The sequence below is a fragment of the Artemia sp. Qi Xiang Cuo genome, chromosome 1 (assembly GCF_049724085.1).
Source record: "Artemia sp. Qi Xiang Cuo chromosome 1, ASM4972408v1, whole genome shotgun sequence".
Classification (NCBI taxonomy): Eukaryota; Metazoa; Arthropoda; class Branchiopoda; order Anostraca; family Artemiidae; genus Artemia; species Artemia sp. Qi Xiang Cuo.
In genome coordinates this window covers 47671706-47696451 of record NC_142794.1, presented here as the reverse complement: position 1 = coordinate 47696451, position 24746 = coordinate 47671706, and the positions used below count along the sequence as shown (strand labels likewise).

General features: G+C 34.1%; 1 protein-coding gene across 1 annotated transcript in view; it reads right to left on the bottom strand.

Annotated features, from left to right (window-relative positions):
- Ack (activated Cdc42 kinase) overlaps nt 1-20265 on the bottom strand; it is a 49655-nt gene extending 29390 nt beyond the window's left edge. Inside the window, exons 1-2 of the mRNA XM_089095198.1 lie at nt 19272-20265; nt 9582-9732 (exon numbers count right to left, since the gene is read on the bottom strand). Of these exons, the coding sequence (XP_088951324.1) occupies nt 9582-9671 (90 nt within the window). The 5' untranslated portion in view covers nt 9672-9732; nt 19272-20265. The remainder of the gene's footprint in view (nt 1-9581; nt 9733-19271) is intronic.
- Nucleotides 20266-24746: the final 4481 nt, after the last annotated feature.

Here is a 24746-nt window from a genome sequence, read left to right as displayed (position 1 = left end):
GGAATGCTAGGTTAAATAATAAGAAACTACATGCATACTAAAACTACAACCATTACTCCAAAACTATTACTACTACTATTACAAATACGACTACTACTACGACAACGGCTACTGCTAGTACTACTAGGACTACTACTGCGATTGCTACTACTACTACTACGGCTATCACGACTACTACTACCAATAGAAAAACTCTCATAAACCAATAAAAAAACAATATCGATTAAGAACAAACCGAAGCTAATAAAAAAAAAATTCACAAAAGAAAGTGTTCAAAGTAAATTAAAGAGTTACAGTAGCCAATGGACAAATTTTATAACTTAAGGACCTTTCCCCTGGGCTGTTGGGGGAGGGGGCATGTCATATCCAAAGAAATAGTTTTTGGGGCCTTCTAACTATGATGAAGAAAATGGCAATCTCAAAATTTTTATCGGACAATTTTTGGGGAAAAGGGGGCGGGGAATTTGCCCTCGGATCTTTTTGGTCACTTAAAAAGAGCACTAGAACTTTTAATTTCTGCTCGAATGAGCCCTCTACCAATACTTTAGGACCACTGTGTCAATACGATCGTATTAGCACAAAATTTGCATGACCGGTTTACCTAGCAGCTAGATCCGGTCATGTACCTTCCTCATTAGCATACTACAGAGGATACATCATTAGCAAATTCCAGCCGGCACCTCATTTAGATATACCTGTCTGGACATGGTTAACATATATTCAACCGTCACTGGATAAGAGGAATGACCACTTTAGTAAACCAGTTAATATGAATTCAAATTGAACGGTAGAACCGGCGTAATCAGAGGAATGACTTCTTAAGTAAACCATTTTATTGATTTCAAATTGGACTAATAGAATTTATGATATAGTATTGAACTTTAATTGACAGCATATATTAACATAGGCACAGTGTAATCGCTTGTACCATCATATTCATGACAATGAGTGCTTATATCAATACTTTTTTTTAAGGAACTCATGGTCATCCATGTCCCACCTCCAAGGGCCCCCAATGTCCCTCTGCTAACTTTTTGCCCCCCCCCCCCAAATAAAAACGAAAAAAATGGAAAAGGAAAAAAAAAATAAAAAAAAATAAAAAACGAAAAATAACGAAAAATAAAAACAAATTTAAAAATGAAAAAAAATAATCAACAACAAAAAAAATTTTAAAATGAAAAAAAAATAACGAAAAATAAAAACGAGTTTAAAAAAGTAAAAAAATAACGAACAATAAAAACAATGTATATATTTTCATTTTATATTTCAGAGATATCACAAGCGATTTTTTTTATAAGTGGGCTATAAAAAAAAACTCAGCTAGTTGATAAATTCCGTGTGTTTTAGTTGCTAACCGAGTATTAAAATATTTAATGAAAGCGATTTTGAGTAGAACAAACTCAACTACTTGGTAAATTCCGAGTCTTTTAATTGCTGAGTGACTATCAATAAATTAATAAAAAAAAAGCTCTTTGGCATACAACAAACTAAGCTAGTAGACAAATTCCGAGTGTCTTAATTGCTGACTGAGTATCAAAAATATAATAAAAGCACTTTTGACTGCAATAAACTCGGGTAGTTAATAAATTCCGAGTGTTTTATTTGCTGACTAAATATCAAAAGATTAATAAAAAACACTTGAATACAACAAACTCAGCTACATGGAAAATTCTGAGTCTTTGAATTGGTGACTGAGTATCAAAAATTTAATAAAAAGCACTTCTGCATACAAAAAAACTCAGCTAGTGGATAAATTCTGAGTGTCTTAGTTGCTGAATGAGTATCAAAAACTTAATGAAAGAACTTTTGACTGCAATAAACTCAGGTAGTTGATGAATTTTGAGTGTTTTAGTTGCTGGCTGAGTACCAAAAAATTAATAAAAGCACTTTTGACTACAACAAAGTTTGCTACTTGGTAAATAAACTTGGCTACAGATTAAATAAAAGCAGTTTGAAATACAACAAACTCAGCTAGTATACCAATCCCGACTGTCTTAGTTGCTGACTGAGTATCAAAAAATTGATTAAAAGCCCTTTTGACTACAATATATTAAGGCAGTTGATAAATTCCGAGTGTTTTAGTTCCTGGCTGAGAAAAATAAATAAATAAAAGCACTTTTGACTACAACAAACTCAGCTACTAGGTAAATTTTGAGTCTTTTAATTGGTGACTGAGTATCAAAAAATTAATAAAAAAGCAAAATTGCATTCAACAAACTCAGCTAGTAGGCAAATTTCGAGTGGCTTAGTTAATGACTGAGCATAGAAAATTTAACAAAAGCACTTTTGACTACAATAAACTCAGGTAGTTGATAAATTCGGAGTGTTTTACTTGATGGTTGAGTACCAAAAATAATTAATAAAAGCACTTTTGACAACAACTAGCTCAGCTACTTGGTAAATTCCGAGTCTTTTAATTGGTTACTGAGTATAAAAAAAATCAATAAAATCCCTTTTTCATACAAAAAACTTAGCTAGTAGGTAAATGCCGAGTGTCTTAGTTGCTGACTGAACATCAAAAATTAAAAAAAGCACTGTTGACTACAATAAACTCAGGTAGTTAAATAATTCCAAGTTTTTCACTTGCTAGCTGAGTACAAAAAAAATTAATAAGAGCTCTTTCGAGCACAATGAACTCAACTACTAGGTGAATTCCGAGTCTTTTAATTGGTGACTGAGCAACAAAAAATTAATAAAAAGCACTTTGGCATACAACAAACTCTACTAGCAGGTAATTTCCGAGTGTAATATTTGCTGACAGAATACCAAAAATGTATTAAAAGCACTTTTGACTACAATAAACTCAGGTAATTGATAAATTCCGAGTGTTTAACTTGCTAGCTGAATACACAAAACAAATAATAAAAGCACTTTTGCCTACAATAAACTTAGCTAGTTGGTAAATTCCAAGCCTTTTAATTGGTGATTGAGTATCAAAAAATTAATAAATAGCACTTTTGCATAGAACAAACAACTAGTAGATAAATTCCGAGTGTCTTAGTTGCTGACTGAGCATTAAAATCTAATAAAAGCACGTTTGACTACAATAAAATGAGGGAGTTGATAAATACCGAGTGTCTTAGTTGCTAACTGAGCATCAAAAAATTTATCGAAAGCACTTTTGACTACAATTAATTCAGGCAGTTGATAAATTCCGAGTGTTTTAGTTGCTGGCTGAGAACAAAAAAAAATGTTTTTTTTACTACACTTTTGACTACAACAAACTCAATTTCAAGTCTTTTAATTGTTGACTGAGTATCCGAAAATGAAAAAAAAGCAATTTTGCATACAACAAACTCAGCTAGTAGGCAAATTCCGAGTGTCTCAGTTGCTAACTGAAAATCAAAAATTTAATAAAAGCACCTTTGTCTAAAATAAAATGAGTGAGTTGATAAATTCCGAGAGCTTTTGTTGCTGGTAGAATACCAACAAACTATTAAAAGCACTTTTGACTACAACAAACCCAGCTAGCTGGTAAAATACCGAACGTTTTAGTTACCGAGAGCGTATAAAAAAATCTAGTAATAGGACTTTTGAATACAAACTTAGCTATTTGGTAAAATCTGAGTCTTTTAATTAGTGACTGAGTATAAAAAATTTAATAAAAGCACGTTTGCATACAACAAACTCAGATAGAAGGTAAATTCCGAGTGTCTTAGTTGCTGACTGAGTATCAAAAATTTAATAAGAGAACGTTTTGACTACAATAAACTCAAGGTACTTGATAAATTCCGAGTGTCTTAATTGCTGGCTGAGTATCAAAAAAATTAATAAAAGCAAGTTTGATTACAAAGTGAGCTACTTGGTAAATTCCCTGTGTATTACTTGCTGACTGAGTAAAAAAACTAATTAAAAAATACTTTTGAGTATAACAAACTCAGCAAGGTTGATAAATTCCGAATGTTTTCGTTGCTGGCTGAGTACAAAAAAAAATAGTAAAAGTAGTTTTGACTACAACAAACGCTACTACAACAATTCTGAGTGTTTAGTTACTGGCGGAATACCAAAAAATTAAAAAAAGCACTTTTGCCTACAACACACTCAGCTAATTGGTAAATTCAAAGTCTTTTAATTGGTGATTGAGCGTAAAAAAAAATTAATAAAAAACACTTTTGCATAGAACAAACTCAGCTTGTAGGTGTAAATTCCGAGTGTCTTAGTTGCTGACTGAGCATCAAATATTTAATAAAGGCACTTTTGAATATAATAAACTGAGGGAGTTGATAAATTTTGAGTGTCTTAGTGGATGACTGAGTATGAAAAATTTCAGTAAAAGCACATTTGAATATTGTAAAATCAGGTAGTTGATAAATTCCGAATGCTTTAGTACCACTTTTGACTACATAAAAGAACTTTAACTACAACAAACTCAGCTAGTTGATAAATTCCGAGTGTTTTACTTTCCGAAAGCTAGGTTACATTGAGTTAACTACTTTCGAGTTAGCTTCATTCAGGTTCACTTAGCGTGGCAGACCACGCTAAGTGAACCTAAATCAACCTAACTTGAAAGCAGTTAACTGAAGATAACCCAGCTCTCGGTAAGTAAAACACTTGGAATTTACCATGTAGCTGAGTATATTGTAGTCAAAAGTGCTTTTATTTTATTTTTTTTTACCCAGCCTGCAACTAAAACATTCAGAATATATCATCTACCTGAGTTAGTTGTACTCAAAAGTGCTTTTATTAAACTCTTGATGTTCATTCAGCAACTAAGACATTCGGAATTTATCAATTAGCTGAGATTACTGCACTCAAAAGTATTTTTTTTATTAATTTTTGATACTCAGTCAGCAAGTAAAACACACTAATTTACCAAGTAGCTGACTTTGTTGTAGTCAAAAGTGCTTTTGTTAACTTTTTGGTACTCAGCCAACAACTAAAACACTCGGAATTTATCAACTACCTGAATTATTACAGTCAAAAATGCTTTTATTAAATTTCTGATACTAAGTCAACAACTAAGATACTCGGAATTTACCTACTAGCTGAATTTATTGTATGCAAAAGCGCTGTTTATTATTTTTTTTGCTCAGTCACCAATTAAAAGACTCAGAATTTACCAAGTAGCTGAGTTTGTTGTAGTCAAAAGTGATTTTATTAGATTTTTGATGCTCAGTCAGTCACTAAGACTCTCAAAACTTTTCTGCTAGCTGAGCTTGTTCTATGCAAAAGTACTTTCTTATTATTTTTTTTATATTCAGTCACCAATTAAAAGACTCGGAATTTACCAAGCAGATGAGCCTGCTGTACTCAAAAGTGCTTTCATTAAATTTCTGGTACCCAGTCAGCAACTAAAACACACAGAATTTATCAACTAGCTGAGTTTGATGTAACCAAAAGTCCTTCCATTAAATTTTTGATACTCAGTCAGCAACTAAGACACTCGGAACTCACCTACTAGTTTAGTTTCTTGTATGCAAAAGTGCCTTTGTTTAATGTTTTTTTAGGGCATATTCCTTGATTCAAGCTTCTTTCTAGCATGTAACATCATACATTCCATTAAAAGAGGCCAGTTGCAAGACAAACCCTTGATTTAGGTCTGACATTTTTGCCATTTTAACAACCTATAGTCCTAAGCCTCTTCCAAAAACATTCACTTTACAGAACCATTTGCTAATAACCTCTCAAATTTATGTATAAATCATTTCAAATTGTCTATGTCAACCTCATTACCAGTATGCCACGTTCAATTTCTAATATGTTAACAATCCGAACTGAACTTGAACTAACCAACCATAAAGTACCATGGGAGCAGCCGCATAAAAAAACTGATTCAACTCGAAGGAATGCATCCTAAAATGCTAGGACCACTGTTTTGATATGATTACTTTTAGCAGAAAACAAAACATAACAAAAACAAAATAAACATGCCCAATATAAAGAAAAACAAATAAAAACATTAATAACATTGACGAAAAAATTACATATGCTTATAAAATAAATCCCTAGTGATATTTTTGAAATATAAAATGAAAATGATAGACTTCGTTTGTATTTTTCGTTATTTTTTTTATTTGTTTTTATTTTTGTTATTTTTTGTTATTTTTATTTTTTTGTTATTTTTCATTTTTTCTGGAGAGGAAGGAGGGGGCAAAAATTGGGGGGGGGGGCATTGGGGGCCCTTGTATGTGGGACATTGATGACCACAAGTTCCCGCTAAAAAAAGTGTTGATATAAGCACTCATTCTCATGAATATAATGATAAAAGCGGTTAAACTATGCCTGTGTTAATAGATGCTGTCAAGTCAAGTTCAATACCTTATCATAAATTATATTAGTCCAATTTGAAACCAAATAAAATAGTTCACTTAAGTGGTCATTCCCCTGATTACGCCGATTCTACCATTCCATTTGAATTCATACAAAACCAGTTTACTAAAGTGGTCATTCCTTTTATTCAGTAAAGGTTAAACATATGTTAATCATGTCCAGACAGGTACACGTATATATAAATGAGGTATCAGCTGGAATATGCTAATCATGTATCCTCCGCAATATGCTAATGAGGAATGTCCATGACAGGATCTAGTTGCTAGGTAAACTGGTTATGCAAATTTTGCGCTATGCAAATGCTGCGCTAGCGGAAATAATTAATGCTATACTACTCTCTCTTCTGGCAAAAAATAGTAATTCCACATTTTTGTAGTTGGGAGCTTGAAACCTCTACGATAAAGTTCTCTGATACGCCAAATCTGATCGGTTGATTTTCATTAAAAATTTTCTACTTTTAAGGGGTGTTATCCCTTTTTCAAAATCAGACAAGTTTTCCCAGGCTCGTAACCTTTGATGGGTACCGCTAAACTTAATGAAACTTATATATTTGGAATCCGCATAAAAAGCCAATTCCTTTGATACATCTATTGGTATCAAAATTCCGTTTTTTAGAGTTACGGTTACTATTGAGCTGCTCCTTACTTACAGTTCGTTACCAAGAAGTGTTTGATAGACCAGAATGTCATTTGCGCTTTATTGAAGAAACAATACATTCTAAACGCTTCCTCAATTACATTGTTTAAGCCAAAAATTGCGTAGACTTTCTTTTACGAATATCAGCATATACTGAAAACTGTCAATACGCATTCAATTACTTCTTTTTAGTAATATTGGTTTTTGTGGAGATTTTTTTTTCTTTTTGATGTTATGACAAATGAAAACACATGGCTCGAAACAAAATTGTTTTGACTGTAGCGCAAATGATATTCTGGCCTTTAGAAGAATCAGGGATGTTAGCCCTACTCTTGTTTGCAATAGCTTCTGTCCGCTTGATTTTTATTGCAATTTATGTTCGTTTTTTTGGTATTGAAAGTTCGCTTTACGTTTGAATTACTTATTTGACTTAATATCTGCTTACAATACAGAGCTTAATATCGCTCTTTAATTTTCTTAGGAAAACTTCTTTTGTGGATTTTTGTTTAAATCAATGATAAACAAAAGAAGACTCAACATAGTACGCTAATAAAAAAAAAAAACAAGATGCTGGCAGAGGTTTTTTGTTAAAATGAAAGGCTAGTTAGTAATCAGGCAAGAGCTCAGTTAATAAGCTAAGAGTCGAGGCTGATACTGCCTCCCATTTGACCGGCTACAGTCACCAGAAGTTTTTAAATGGGTAGACAAATATATAGGAATTTAATTTGGAGGGGGTTTGAAATTTTGGGGAGTACTCAGATCCGAAAAAAAAGAAACACAGGCAAATTGTGATGAAATCTAAAATAAATAGTAAGAAAACTTCGATAATTTAGAGGAGGGCCGAGCGTAAGGTCCAAACCCCATATTGACACCATACCGTCAATTACATTGACTTTTGACCACTATATTACAGGCCTCAATCCAAACTAACAATTAAAAATAGATCCGATAGAACAAATCTATCGATCCAAAAGGCCAAAATCCCACCTTTCAAATCCATTTGCAAATCAAGAAAACAACGGGTTCCATCAGTGAAGTCAGGGATTATGAGCTTAGGAAAAGATAAAACTTGTATTCAAAAAATAGATATCACAAGCGCATGTGCTCCAAACTCGCGCTTCAGAGCCAAACATAAACAACAAGCACAGCAAAATAACAAATATGATAAGATAACTCAGAAAAAGGTTATGGTTATTCGTAACTTTTTACGGTTAGAAGGTAAGGTATTCAGCACAAAGTTTTTTCTTCTTATTAATACATTTAAGTAAACTCAGTAGCCCAAGGATAATTTGGCGCTATTTTATCCCATATTTAGCTGCTTTTTCTTTCAAACAACGTCTTTGTATAGATTTGTGAAAGTAGTGTGGAGCACTTTGAAACCTTCCTTCACGTCTTATTCTTCCAAAACAGTATCCGCGTCATTTTCTCCAATTCATCATTTAATAACCTTAACATACAAGTCAATAATTCGTACTTCATCTCTTATTTTCGAGAGTGACCTTGCGTTACATTTGATGTTTCGTTAACAGTGAAAAGGGGGAAATGATCCGACACATCACTGATGATGACTGAAGGTGAGAGTGAGATAAATCCGAAAAAATATTGTGTAATTCTTTTTGGGATATTGATTGCCTGATAGAGTATATCCACACTTGAGCGTCAGGAATGTGTTGCTCCTTGTAAGAGAATAGGCCAGGTTTATATTGAAATTGCCCATAAAGGCCGTACCATGATTATGTTTCTCCAGCGCCCGGAGTATTTCCCACACTAGACCCATGACAGAAGAAGTACAACCTAAAAGGGATCCGAAAAATTTTCCAACGATTTCATCGTGAGTAAAGCTTTATTTTGAAGAAAATCAATTCAAAACACCCTCCAAATTTCGAGTCAGGTGGTACTTTACATGAACCGGGTATTCACTTTTTTGCCAATCCTCCTTGACTTGCATTTTTTCTGAACATGAAAATCAGTGACTAACCAGGGGTATCTAGCAGATTATCATTGTACCTATTCAGAAATGTTACCCAAAGTCCAAAAACATCAGACTCTACTTGCCAACACATAGTCATTACCCCTGTAAGTGATGGATGCAATCCTTGGTAGTTCAATTGAATTGCATTGAGTTGAGGTTCAAAGCATCTGGGGGTTATATTTCTTATTTGACTACAATTAGCTCAAGGGAATTTACAATGACTAAACAAGTATAATTTGTCTCGTTGTTTACTACTCAATCAAAAACTTCTTCAAAAATCAAAATGATTTTCCTAACCGTTTTAACCTATCACTGTTTTCTAACAAATAACACCATTTACAGCAAGATATATAAAAAAATGTCAGCTTCGTATTTCAGAAGAAATATTAGGCTTTCCTTACTGTGTCGTAACTATGCCAATGACCAATACTTAATTCTGTTGAGTCAAATACATTTCAGTCATAATACCATTGTAATTCATAGGTATGCATACAGCTTACTAGAATTTATTCTGCTTCTTTTTATGGGAGACAAAAATAACTAGGAAGAAAAAGAAATAAAGTAGGAGATAGAGAGGGTCGAGGAAGATATAATACGAAATTACGTTACCATTACTAGATATGAACCTGCTTCGTTTTATTTAAATTTTGAAAGGATACATACGAGTAGATAATAAAGATGTCGTAGTTCAAAGAAATCCTACCTGTAGTTCATCTCGTATCCTCGTGAAAAACTGTTCAAGTTGAATGTCACTTAGGATAATATGCAACCACTCGGCTGAATTAGTTTCCATAATGGAAAATTTCGTCAGCTTATCATCTTAGAAAAACAAAACAATGAGCATCAATATAAACCTGAAACAAAAATTATTACACAAATCATGAACTAAACAAAGGATAACCCAGAAAACGCTCTAGAACAATTGGGGAGGGGGGGGGGGCATTTTATCAGGTAATTAACATGGCATCATATCAAAACAATCAATTGGGATAAATAATAAATCTCTTTGAGTTGTATTAAATTAAATCTTTTTTCAAATGAAAATAAAGAGCAAAATTAAGACAAAACGAACATGAATTATAACTACCTTACTTGAGGAATGTGAAGTGTTGCAGAAGCCTTTAATCAGCTTCACCGACAAAGTGTTGCAAGCAGCACTTTGGCTTTGTTTTTTAGCTATGGATTAAAACTTTCAGTTGCTAGCTCATCAAAATTACTAACAACAAATGTCCCAAGAACATTTTTTCACACAAAAAACTATGACACATTCTCAAAAATAGTTTCGAAATATCCTGTTTCAGCCAAAATAAAAAAAACTTCATGAATATTCTATCTCCTGAAACATTTTTTTTTTACTTTTAAAATGCACCATCTAAAGCCTACAAGATAGTGCTATATTACTTTGTCTAGAAACATAAAACCATATTCACTTCCACCAGATTCAATGGTAATGATAAGAGCAATTTGATTCAATGTCTATCACCAAGTGATTACTGCATTAGTGAAAATTTTTGAACGCATTCAAATTAAGCCAGCTAAAATATGCCTATGTTTCCGCTTCAAACGAGATATAGCCTGCCTACCTTTCTGCTAAAAAAAACTGGTAGGGAGAGGGGTGTTGGTGGTTGGGGACACGGACCTGCTTTCTGCCTCATATCACTTGTATCATACAAATTGAGAATCATTACAAGTTTTCTAACTAAAAAGGTGCAATAAGTCTGTCTTTATACCAAAAAATTGGTGGTAGGAGGGTTGAGAGGTATTGGGATGGGAAGGGACCACTTTTTTTCTCCAATCACTAAGAATGAAAATCCTTTCATGATTCTAGTTACAACAAGATGCAACAGGGCTACTATTTGATTAAACAGTGTAGAGAGATAGGAAGGGGGTGTTGGAGGGGACGTGGGTCCATTTCATGCCTTGAATCAAAACAAGAAAAATCATTGCGAATTTTTTTACTTTAACAAGGTGCAATATGCCTTAGTTATTACTGAAAAGTAAATGTGGGATGCATAGAATATTGGTAACGCAAATGGTCTACTTTCATCCTCCAATCATACAGATTAAAAATCCTTGGATGATTCTAGCTTAAAGAATACGCAACAATTCGACAATGGTACAAGAAGTTGGTCGGGTATTGGAGAAGCATCTGGTCCACTTCAATCCTCCAAACATCTTGATAGAAAAACCTTGTGTGATTCTGGTCATAAAAAAAGGTGTAATATGCCTATCGTTGTGGCAAGACATTGGCAGTGGGATGGCCTCTGACCTGCCTTAGGTCTCCTATCATACGAATTGAAAATCCTTGTGTTATAATGGTCCAAACAAGGTGTAACATACATGCAGCTTGTCTGCTGAGATGCTGATGTTAGCCTAGACCTATTTTCTTAGTCCTATCCCTCCTGAACTTTCTGTGTCCTCCTCTTAATTACTTGGTGTCACAATTTCTTCCAATTTAAAATGAAGTATCAATTTCAAAAATATCATCTGAGAAGTGAATGTATCTATCTCCCTCCTTAAGATCCTGAAAAAATTTGGCATCCTCCCTTCCCATTCTTTAAGAATTTATACTTGTTTGTTTGCTCTCATTTCAAATATCCTTGTCTAGTTTGGTAGCCTACTCTTTTTTTTTCAGATAAAATAAATCTATCGAAAGAAACAGATCCGGCGAATAATTTTAAAAAAGGTAAAGTTCCATACTTTGTCCTTCTAAAAAAAAGCTAGGTTATAGATGCTTGAGTGCATAATAGATATGTTATGCCTTTATTTTTTTGAAATCCAAAGACAAACCCTTGCACAGAATACATTTTCCCCAAAAGGTAATACACTTATTAGGCTACCACTTCACCTGAAATATACATTTTGTTTTATCCTCAGTTATTAATAAGCTATTGTTAGCTATTGACAGTTTCTTTGGAATTATTGGTAGTTGGCTGGTAACATCTATACTAGGAAAATCAGAGATTAAATGACCACAGTGTTTATGTTAAAATTGTAGATTTTCAGGATATCCTGTGTGTACACATTTCAATTGTTTGTCTTTCTTGAATTGTAGTAGAATGTTAAATCAAACAACATTCATTTAAAGTTAAAGCTATAATGTTGCCTACTGGTAAATTACCTTATGGTTAGAATTGTTTTTTGAAGCATTGGTAGATTAAGCCAACCCACATTAGGCCAACATTTTAGGCCAATATGAGTTTCCAAATAGGTTGCCCTGCAACAAACATCATATAAACTTTTTACATGCCTACTGAATTGTCTTTTTTTCAGTTTGGTTCAGTAGTTCAAATTAAATAGTAAATTATTTGTCAACAAATTAAACACTTTTTTAATTTGCTGAAAGTGTTACAGCTGAAAATAGTACCACTTTAGTGGATATTAGATGTTATAGCCCTAAGGGGCACTTGAACCTTTTTATCACCATTCATTTTGTTTGGCCACCTTGTTATGAGTTTGATTAAGTATTGAAAGAAGCAGTGCCTGAAAAGTTTCAATTTAACCTAGGCAGATAAAACTTTCAGTAATGGATATACAATCATCATGAGGATGTGGCAAGATGAGTAAGAGTGGAGATTAACTCCTTAAAATAGAAAAGGATCTAACAACAAAATCCTTACTCACATTAATTATCTAGCCAATACATCTTGTGCACAAGGATGCTCAAAGGATTGCTCATTAAATTTTCATAGCAGGTTTCAATGACCATTAGGTCATCAACAAATCTCTATCTATCAGGAAATTCCTTAGCCAGACTGTTAATCATAAGTGACAAAGGAGGGGGGAATAGGAGAGTACCCTAAGGCAGTCCACAGTAAAAAAGGAGAAGATTGAAATGATAATTCAGATATTTAACTAATTGTGCTGTATTTGATAAGAAGGAGGCAACCAATTTCAGCAGGGGAAAATTAATAATAAATTCGATGACAAGCTTTTCGACTAATATATTGAGGTTAACAACATTGAATGCTTTTTGGAGTTCAACAGAAATTAAATTTTGCTAAATATTAGGCTTTTCAGGGATTTTTCCAATGGTGTTATCAAGATGAACATCGTAGCCTCATGAAAAATTGAAGCCCATTTGAGGTTTCTGAATTCCCTCAATGGAGTAAAGGGTTGGATTTGTTCCTTTAGCCAGTCTGCAAGGAATCTTTCAAACAGTTCCAAAAAATAGGATTGAGAGAAATATGGTAAACATCTTCAACACCAGGCCTTCCATTGTCATTTTTAAGGGGGCTATGAAAACCTGCTTACATATTTGTGGAAATAGCCCAGAATTGGTAATCTCATTGAAAATAAAAGACAAGGGTAATGAAAAGAATCTACTAAAGGCACTAATAAACGAAAAGGGATATCCAGCAGGCAGACGTTTGTTTTATTTTCTTTTTTAATTCTTCTTCTAATCTCCAAAGGAAAAATAGAGGGTAAGAAATGGAAAATCATCAGTTGGTAATTGATAAGACAATACCAGAAGGCTTTGGACAATGGAATCAAGAAACCTGTTAAGGCTAGGTGGTAACTTCAGGGCAGTTCAGGTAGGTTGAAATTTAGCTGGCTCAGTCTCCTGCTGCCCAACTTTTTAACCTTTAAATACAAATTTTTGGTTTACATTTGATTAATTATTTTAGCTTATTTTTGTAGTAGCATTGAGCAGCTTTATGAATTTCTTTTTGTACCTCCAATTTACGATTCTTGAACACCTGAATTTATTTCTAATTAGTGTCTTTATAGATTGATTGATCTTATCACTAGTGCATTTTTTTGGGGGGGGAGGGGAATTAAATATTCAGTACTTAACATTTTAGGTGAAAGCAGGAATTTTGTCATCAAGATTTTGTAAATTGCAAAACAATACAATCTTTGGTATTCAGCCATGTGTCACAAGAATGAAGGCCATGGGCCACAAGTCATTGAGAAAGAATGCTTAAGGTTTAAAGAAGGAGACAAAAGGAGGGAGAAGTGACAACTCCTTACCAATTTTGGACAAAGTTGAGGGGAGGGACTGAATAGATTATTCATGTTAGTGCAAATAACATCAAGTTTTGTATTTCCCCTATTTGTTGGAATTCAACTATTTGTTAAACCATAAGAGAGGAGCAAATTGAATCTATTTTGGCATAACCACCTAAAAAGGTCTAGCATAGGAATATTTATAAATAACAAGATCAGAACTTGTCTGCAACTGCTGGATGAATCTAGATTTTCTAATTTACATTTTGCTTTGGCAAGTAATAAAAGACAGCTATTACACTGACATTAAAAGGGATAGGGGAGTACCTTCAGCCTGATATTTAGCCAAAGGATTTCATCAAGTTCGGATAAACTACAGACTGGATTAGGCTCCACTATTGCCTATTAGGACACTTGAAACTGTGAATAATGTATAAGGTTAAAATATCCAAGCTAATCACATTCTTATCAAGAAAATTCAGACAAGTTCAATTGTGAAGCAATCAAATTTCTATTACTGCTAACATCTCACTGCAGCACAAAGCCAACTGAGGCCAACACAGCAGTGCAAAGTCCTCCTCTATCTCAATCTATCCAAAGCTTCCCTTTTTATACCCTGCCAAGAAGTTCCAATTTTCTTTAAATCATTTCTTATGACCTGTTTCTACCCTATTTGTGAATTACCTGATTTTTGTCTGTCCCTAGATCGATGGCTAAAATGAATGATCGTTGACAATCTGTCCTCCTTTTTCTTTAAAACATGTCCCAGTCATCTCATTCAACCTTTCTCCCACTATTTCCCTAGATAGCAGGATAGAACCAAATTTTTTCTGTACAGCTTACTGTTTGAAATATACTAAGTCAAACAGCTACCCAAAACAATCTGTGACTAAGACTAAGCAACTTAGTCTTCTTAACATTAATTTCAAAACCTAAGTCTGCACCCTGAACTCTCTCTCAAAAAAAAAAAAAAAAGTGGTATAATAGAGATTTTACAGTGATCTAAGTGTTAAAAAGATGACTAGCTGTCTGGCTACTGGGTATCTAGTATTTTACTCAACTGATTCCAAAAAATTATTATAGTAGGCTGCTGAATGTTATCACCTTAGGTTCTCTGGTTGAGCTTGATGAGGAGTAGGCTTGAAGCAGGATTGGCTCATACATGGTTGAAAGCCATGATGATACTTCCTTTTTTCCTGACAAAATTCTAGTTTAGTTTTTTTTTTTTTGCTATGTTGGAAAATAGCGTAGTTAGTGGAATGAGACTTTCAGGAATGAATGCAAAGCCTAAATTATGCCCAGGAAGATGCTTTGATGTCCCTAAATTCCATAGTGCTTTGAAGTACCAGCCCCAACATAGGGAACTCTATTTACTGCAAAGGGTGTAGATCAGGCGTTGGATACTCAGGAAGAAGAGCAAGAGCCTGTCGTTGCAATTTTAAGCATCATACCCTTCAATGTTCTTCATAAGGATAAAGAAGAAATCTGTAACTCTCTAGTACCTAAGATGAGCCAAATACAAATACTAGAGAAGCAAGGTCAGGCAACAGACACTCTCCTTTGAAGAAATTACAACAATTTTGAATGTTTATTGTCAAGCTGTGATGATGCCTCTGTACTAAGAAGCAAATGGAAACAGTGTTGATGTTTCTTCAAGTATTTTTCAGTCTACCTTATAGAGAAAAATATGTTTACCATGAAATATCACTATCATAAAAAAAAATCCCTCTCTAGATCTGCTTCTGAACAGACAGTTTTTTGGCTAGTTAACCAATATCAGTTATCTGAAATTTCCAAGAGTGTTTATGTACTGGAGCAAAAGTTTAAATTTCCTGTGATTTGTGATAAATATTTTGCAACAGATTCTTTTCAGATTTGACAAAATCTGAACTTCCTTGTGTGTGACAGTGTACTACCATAGGAAAAAATGGCTGATTGTCTATTGGAATTCAGGCCTCTACAAGATGCTGTTTTAAAAATTGCTTGAGACTTGAACAGGAATTGTTTCTTAGCATCAGTGACCAAATGATTCCATTTGCTAGAAAATGCAGTATCAAACAGTACATCCCAAAAGGTCTGGTTTATGATTCCAGGATATACCAGAGAAAGGTCATATTCAAACTAGATCTACAGCCCAAAGGCTTAGGAGCAGCTGGAGTACCACATCTCATACAGAATGTGAGAGAAGGCTTGTACCTCAATTTTGACAAGTATTTTACTAGTACCTGACAATTAGAAGAGCTCTCAGTTTCAAAAGTAAATGCAATAGGGACAACCATAAAGAATCAACTGGAAAGTGCTCTAGTTAAAATTGTGAAGGAGCAAAAGTACCTAGATACAGGCACGTCATTCAGCTTCATCATGGAGGACAATGCTGCTGTTACTACAGAGTGATTTGATAATAAACCAATCTTCCTTGTATCAAGCTGCCATGCAAATAAAACTGAAATATCAGAGTAGAGATACGACAAGTCCCTTCAAGAATGTATAGATTTAGCTAGCCCTCATGTAGTCCAAATATACAAGAAGTTCACAGAAAGAGGTAATGCTATGTTACCAAATGATTAGTTATATTGCATCAGCAGCCATACCAGAAAATGAGCAGTGCATATCTTGCATCATTTTATTGATATCACTTTATCAAATCTCTGTTCCTCTACAACAAGACATGATGAAGTCTAAGGGTAGATATGAACAGTTGCTCTACTTTAGATTTCAGGCTAGCAAAACCTAGCTTTTGAAGTTGATTGAATGCTATGAAACAGTTTTGTTGAACCAGATTACAAGAACAGCTTCTGCAATAATAAAGGTGTGGAGAAATGGAACAAGAGGAGAAAATGTTGTCCATTGACTTCACACCAAGAAAGAATGGTTAATGCCAGGGTTTGATGCTACCATGAAGAAATTCAGCAAGGTGTTTGAATCCTTTCTACATTAAAAAGGATGTGTGAGTGCTTTACTCTTTTCCATAAGTAAAACAAACAATAACAGTGGAATATATCTAGTTTTTTCTTTGTTCTGTAACTGACAATTTTGAAATGAAAAAATATTATTAACAAAACCACATCCTCCCCTTTCCTTACATGGAATAAAAATCAAATCCTCCCTAGATGTTATTCTTCTTTTTTATTGGGCAATTTCAAATTTCATCGAGATAGTCAACAAGAGGCCCTTCATGACTTAGGATGTTAAACTTCACTGGTGCAAAATAACAAAACTAAATTGCAAATTGTTTTGTTTAATACCATTTTCAGGGCTGTCACAGGTTCAAGTGGTGAAAAATAGGGACTTAGGGACCTCTTTTTAGTTGAAAAAGGAAATTCTCAAGGGACCACTCTGGATGGAAAATGGATGCCAAAACTCAGTTTTCAGAAAAATTTTGAAAGAAAAAGCAGTGACACACAGCAAATGGCACTTGACTAAGAAAAACAATTGAAAGATAATTTGCAGACATCTCTCCATGATCAGAGGTCAAGCGATAATTAACAAAAACTGATCACCTGAGAATCATCATGTCATAGGAAGAGATTTCCCTTCTTTTTTTCTGAATCCTTCACTTTTGAATACAAAAATATAATGAAAGATATAAGGTTACGGTAACCAGAACACACAACCTATTTGTTTCCACATTTTTGCCCTTTCTTTTACTAGAACAGAGATGTGATCAGTAACTGTTTCTTTCACTCTAACTACTGCTGGTTCTCTGAGTCCCATCTATCATAGCCTGCTCTAGCTGTACCTCAACCATATCCTTCTTTTCAGTGCTGTTTTTGAGCTGGTTATGAGCTTCCTTCAGTAACTCGTCTGTAGCCTGTTCCTTGGAGCCAAATGCTTCTTTTTTTTCTTTGAGAGATTTTTCTAGAGTCTCTATTGTCTCTTTTTTCAAAGAGGTTTTAGTGAGCTGTTGCTCTCTCGCCTATTCTCTTGCCTCCAAATCCTTCCAATCTTTCTCAGCTTTTTCTTTCAAGCCTTTTTCCTGCTGTAGGTACAAATCATAGGTCTTTTTAGCAGATTTGGCCAGTTTTATCAAGTGTTCAGTGACAGCAACATTTTGTGCGCATCCTCCAAATATAACCCAATTATCTATCACAAACAGTTTTGAATTCAAAGTTCACTCATTCATCAAAGCTCTTTCTTTGCTGAGAACTCGCCCAGAAAAGGAGAAACAAAGCTAAATTCTGGCAGACCCATGTGAAATGGTCAAAGTATTTTTTACAACTTCAGACAAGTTATGATGTGTTCATCCCTGGATCACATTGTTCCATTTGCTTTCAATCCTTCCTGGCTCTGATGGAGGTCCAGATAACTGGACTAGCTTAAACTCATCAACTACCACGTCTTTTTGCATCACAATGGCTAACTTCCTGGCAATGTATAATAAACTGTGAGCAGACAGCTGGCTATGAAACTTCATTGAGATGCAGAGAAGTTAATGCTTTTAACAGCTGCTTTTTGCTGACTTCATCAAGGATCATCTTCTGGAAAAAGGGTCCAAGAGCTTTGGTTAAAAAATAAGCGAACTTAGTTCACCCTAAGGAAAAGTTTTTGACCACTGTATCTCAGAACATTTTTCCATATACATCTGCTATTCTGTCTGCAGATTTCCCAGAATAGTCAGACTCAATCATCTTCAGAGCCCATATAATTTCTGCAAATGTTGTTTCTTCCCACACTACACAAGCACCTGGGTGCATGGGTAGTTTTGCTGGTTCATCACTCTCCATGGAAGATGCTGCCAAGAGATGAAGCTGATTTGGAGTTAGCTTTAAGGTAACATTCTTCTTATGTTCAGCAGTTCTGGCATGCTGCAGTAAAGTATAGGAGCCCTTATGGCAGAAAAGTGATGTATTGCAGATAGAACAGTAGAAAGAGAACAGATCTCCTGGAATGGCTCTACACCACTCTTTAATTTAATGTTCTGTAACATCTTTCTTTTTCAACCAAGACTCCCAGAATTTCCACTTCCCATTCTAGTTCAAACTGAAACTTCAAACCCTAAACTTCAAAAAAAGAAAGGAAGTTAGTAGAAAAATATACAGGCTATTACCAGAAATGTATCCAATAAAAAAGGGTGCTAGGAAGTAGTCTAATAGTTCAAGAAATGTATGTAAGCTCAAAATCGTGCAAGAAACCTGGTTTTAAAAATTGCCTCCTTTGTATTTTGTACTTCAAGCTATTCTCTTTTTTTTCCTCTGTGTGCACCAAAGTGACACCCAGAAAAGAGTTTTCTAAGTAATTAACAAAGCCAAATAAAGCTTGCTGTCTCCTAGCCTATTGACTCCAGAGGCAAAGCAGATCCCTTCTTTTTGTGACTAGTCTGTCTTTTCTGTCCAGACAGTACTGCTGTAGCCTATGTAACAACAATTTTTGTCTTTCTTAGACAAGCTAAAACAGGTTCCAAGAATCTAAATCAAAACAAAAATACTGAAAACCATATACTCACAGGTATTGGCAGCCTTCAGAATACAGAGCTTTAAACTAAAGCAAGAAAAGGGACTTTAGGGACCTTTATCAATTTAAAGGGCCAATAGGAACCTTCACTTAATTTTAGGGACTTTGTGGCAGTTCTGCATTTTGAAAATATAAGAAACCTAGAATTTAAAAAAAAGCACAGACTGACATTTACAACATTAATATGGGCACAAATATGAACAAAAACAAGGTTGAGACATTCATTATATGGGAGGGGGAAAGGTGGAGGTAGGGATATCAAAACACTCAAACATAATTATATTACTTTCCAAGATAGTTAAAGGCCCCTAAACTAGAATTTAGCCTTTTTCCATAGTAGATAGGGGTCAGAATTTTTAATGTTGTAAGCACTCATGGTATGGGAGGGTTCTCATATTGAAGTCTAGGCTATATCATTTTGATGCAGGTGTTAGGCATATTCTCCTGTAGAAAATCCCCCCATAGAGGAAGTATGGTAAATAAAAATAAAGAAGAAGAGAAGGCCTTTTGAAATATGCTAAAAGTATTCCAAAATATATGCAGACTATGAGGTACAGAATATCATGAAGTGTTTATTTTTGCATTTTTATTTCAATTCTTTTTTTTATGTTTCTCTTGGTCACAGCTGAATAAGATAAAGGTCAACACTATGGCCATGGGGGCAACATTGATCATTTAGAAGTTTTCAATCATAATTATTGGTTCAATATCATCTCATCAATCATGGGTAAGAGTGCCCTCTAGTAGCTTACATTCTTTAGCAAGGACAATAGCCTGTGGCATATATGGCATATACCACAACATAGTTTTAGGAAAAACAGGTCTTGTAATACTCAGCTAATGGAAACAATGAATGATTTTCAAATGAAGACTGACTTAGTTCAAAAGTTTGATTGTGTGTATGTGGATTTTTATAAGGCATTTGACAAGGCATCAATACCTCTACTGTTGAAAAAATGCCAACAGTATGGGATTTGATTGAGAACTCTGGCTCAGGTTACAGATTACCTAACAGATAGGTCAACCAGCATAGGGTTTTGAGTGGAGTCCCTCAGGGTAGTTGCTTAGGAGGAGTTCTGTTTTGTATATTTATAAATGATTTGCTGCAGGTAATTCAACATAATCAAATATTTACAGGGGCATATCTTCCCCAGATGATGTGGTTATTCTAAAGGATGATTTAAATGCATTGGTTAATTGGTGTAATTTGAATTCAATGACAATTAATCAGGAAAAATGCAATGTGGTGAATTATCTAATGAATGCAGTACCATACCAGTATTCAATTGGTGAAGTTGTTAATATATTCTGTTGATTCCATTAGGTACTTTGGTATGGTTTTTAATAATCAGTTGAGGTTTGAGAAACAAGTATTAGCTGTATCACACAAAGCCAATTACAGTCTGCTCTATATCAAAAGAAGGTTTAACTTGTAAGGCTTTACTATGCTGTATAAGACTATGACACAGCCAATAGTTGAATACTACACATTTGTGTGGTAACCAACAAGAAAATCTGATTTACAATTTATTGAAAAAGTACAAAAATTGACATCAAAATTTGTTCCTTATTTGAAGTGCTTGTTTTATAAGTATTGACTGAGATGTTTGAGGCTACCATCTTTTTAATTCAGAAGAGATAGATTGGAGTTAGTTAATACATTTCAAATTATTAAAGGTGTTGATGAATAATATATTTCTCTGATGCTTGATCCTGATTAAATATACCAAAGTAAGATTGAAATATAATATTTTAGAAACAAATTTGGGCTATATATTTACCCATTTGGGGGTAGTATAGTGGGTCTGTTTCTCTGATGCTCAATCCTAACAAAATATCAAAATATCTGATAAAAAAATATAATACTTTATTAACCAGATTGTGGAAACTACAGAGGTACTTTATCTCTTATTTGCTGGAGAGATTCAATTTAACCCCACTTGGTAATGGTGACCACAAGGTAGGTTACAATCCATAAAAACCATTCACCAGTGGCTTAGAGTTGACACCACTGTACAATAGCAGCTTTGGATAAAGTGTGCAAGATGGTAGGGAATGACAAGTGGCATCAACATCCTAGCAACACACTCTTATGAAAAACTTGCATCAATAATCAGTGGGTGGCTGAATAGAACAAACAGTCCCACTTGTATTTCCATGGCTTGTTGCTCTATTCTTTGTCAAGTCTGGACTTGTAGGATGCAGTTCTGGGTACAGTCCCTGTTTCGTCTTGAAGGCTATTCCAGTCATTAATGACATGTTCAGCAAAATAGTTTTGCTGTATTTGTGTCTTCACAGTATGTTTAGGAATTTTTTATGAATGGCCTCTTGTATGGTGCTGAGTTGCATGTTTTGTGAAGAGAGTATTGTTTGGTTATCACTTTGTAATAATTGTTTATCACTTTTATAGCATATTTAGAAAGAATATTGAATGGTATTACTCTTTAGTTTCTGAATAAAACAACTTAAGGTAAAATTCTACTTTATCTACTTTTGGCTATCTTGGAAAGTGGTTAGGTTAGGAAAATGAAACTCATGGATGGGTCTACAGGCTAAAGTATTTCCCAGGAAGGTGTTTTGAAGTACCTACCTCCACTCCTTCTCCCTCTAGAGGGTCCTGAAATTTGCCTAACCTAATTAAATTTTGACAAAACAACATTTTACCTTAATTTTCAGTTATCAGTTTATTTTCCTCTGGCTTTAGTTCTGAAAATGCAATTCCTGTTATTTGAGTAGAATTTTAAGCCATATCAATGTTTTTTGTTTTTTTTCTCAAAATTTAGGAAATGTATTTGAATAATTTTAAAACCTTATAAATTGGGATTGAGCAAAGTTGTGAAGCTGAAAACAATTATTTTGTACTTCATTTAAGCAAAAGATCTATTTTGCAAGGTTTTACTTTTATAACACACAGATTTTTAAAAGTCAGGAACCTCTAGAAGGAGAAGGAGTAGAGGTAGGTAGGCTACTTCAAAATACCTTCCCAGGACATACTTTGATAAATTTTTTGCAGTTCATATTATTGACTTACTAATAAACTGAACATACCACTTGATGCCTTGTTTTATGCTCTTTATGAATGTGATAATTGTTTCTATTGCAAATTCACCACCCCTCTAATGTGTAAATATATACCCTGAATTGGAATATACTGTGAATTGTCAACAGCAAAGTTTTGAATAGCAAAATTCAGCACTATTTTTGTTGACTGCATTTGACAAACTTGAAACAGTAGATAAACATTTTATATTTGAGTTGCCTAATAAATGAGGTTTGAATTGTTATAAACAGGCCTAAATATTTTTTGAATATGTTACTCTTGAACAACTTATTTATAAACTAGTGATATGTTTTTAACCACTTTTCAATAACTTTACTAGAGTTGATGACTTCTTTGCATGGTTGTAATTCAGGGTATATATTGGCACATTAGGGGGGGGGGTAAATTTTAATTTGCAGTAGATTTTTGGTAGTTCATATTATTGACTTACAAATAAAATGAACACATTACTTGATGCCTTTTTTATGCTCATTATGAATATAACAATTATTTTTGTCAGAAATGAATTTTACCCCCATCCCTATATATATATATACCAATTCAGGGTATATATTTGCACATTAGCGGGGTGTGGGTAAAGTTTATTTCTGATGCAAATGAGAGGTAAGTTCAAACATTACTCCTATTTGCAATAGAAGTAATTATTATACTCATAAACAGCACGAGAAAAGGCATCAAGTGCTATCTTCACTTTATTTGTAAGTCAATGATATGAACTGCAAAAAAATTATCTATAGCCTACTTTAGCCTGTAGACCCATCCCTGAAAGTTTCATTTTCCTAACCTAACCCCTTTTGAAGATAGCCAAAAGTAGCTAAAGTAGAATTTTAAACAGCCTAATATCTATGCAACCATTTCAACTGTTCTCCAAAATCCTACTCTTCCTATCTCCTAATACCTGAATATAGACTAGTTCTAGGACAGAGGCTAGCTGGTAAATATCTACCAAATCATATTATTGACTTACACATAAAGTGAATATACCACTCAATGCCTTTTTTATGCTGATTACAAATATAATAATCATTTCTATCAGAAATGAATTTCAGCCCCCCCCATATATGCCGGTCAATATATACCAAATCATATTAGGCTATTGAGTTAGGACTAAAGTGAATACACCATTCAATGCCTTTTTTTATGCTGATTATAAATATAATAAGCATTTCTATCGGAAATGAATTTCAGCCCCTCCCCCCCTATATATGCAAATTCAAGGTTAGGTATAGCCGCTATAGGGGGGGGCTGAAATTCATTTCCGATATAAATGCTTATTATATTCGTAATCAGCATAAAAAAAGGCATCAAATGGTGTATTCACTTTATTTGAAACTCAATAATATGATTTGGTATATATTGACCTATATGCCAATTCAGGGTATATATTTCGGTAAAGTTCTACAAAATCATATTATTGAGTTAGGACAATAGTGAATACACCATTCAATGCCTTTTTTTTTGCTGATTACGAATGTAATAAGCATTTCTATCGGAAATTCATTTTAGCCCCCCCCCCCCTATATATGCCAATTCAGGGTTAGGTTAGGTATAGCCTATACTACAAAATGCCTTGAATATATATTTCCGTCTATTTCTTCCACAAAAAAATGTCAAAAGGGATAGGCAGGGTTGGCAGATGGTGGCGTTTCAAGCGACTGAATGTTGTCACCCAAAGGAGTCAAGTTAAAAAGGTAGATCCAGTGTGCGGGCACGGCCCTTCAGTCTCTTCTGATTACTCTTTCTTCATTTTGAAAGTACTGCACTATAACTTATCACCTATCTTATAGGCATTAAGCATTTACAATATTGCCTTAAAACTTATTTAAATGTACTTGAAATTAAAAGTTGAAAGGCTCCTTACTTAAATAATCTTCTATACAATGAGGTAAATAATAAATCGCAATATTTTATAGTTAAAAGGTAATACTCTGCAGCAGGGGCGAATCTCCAGCATTTTTATTGGGGGGGGGGGCAAGAAAGGTCCATACCCGGATCAAAGGTCCAGTCAAAGGGCATGGAATGTATAATCATTTTTTTCTTCACATTATCTTCACAATATCACATTATAGTGAAATTCGGTTTTTACTTTTTTTCCGTTCGTCTTACGCAAGGTTAATATACTGAACAAAGAGTTTTTGGAAATTGCAACATGGATTTACAGGCTCTTAAAGAGTTTTGGTAGGCTTGGCGCTGTTCATGTGTACAGACAGCAAGTTGAAATAGTACCCAGCGTACTGTAAACCAAGCAGTTCATTCGCCGCAAAAAACAGATATCCTTTTTCTTGTATTGTGCCCAGAAAGCTACATGCATTATATAAAGTTTTCAAGAAAAGGAAGGAAACTTTCAAGAAACAGAAATCCTGTAGAGGAAGAAAAAGAAATTCTCTCGTGTGACTAAGGTTTTGA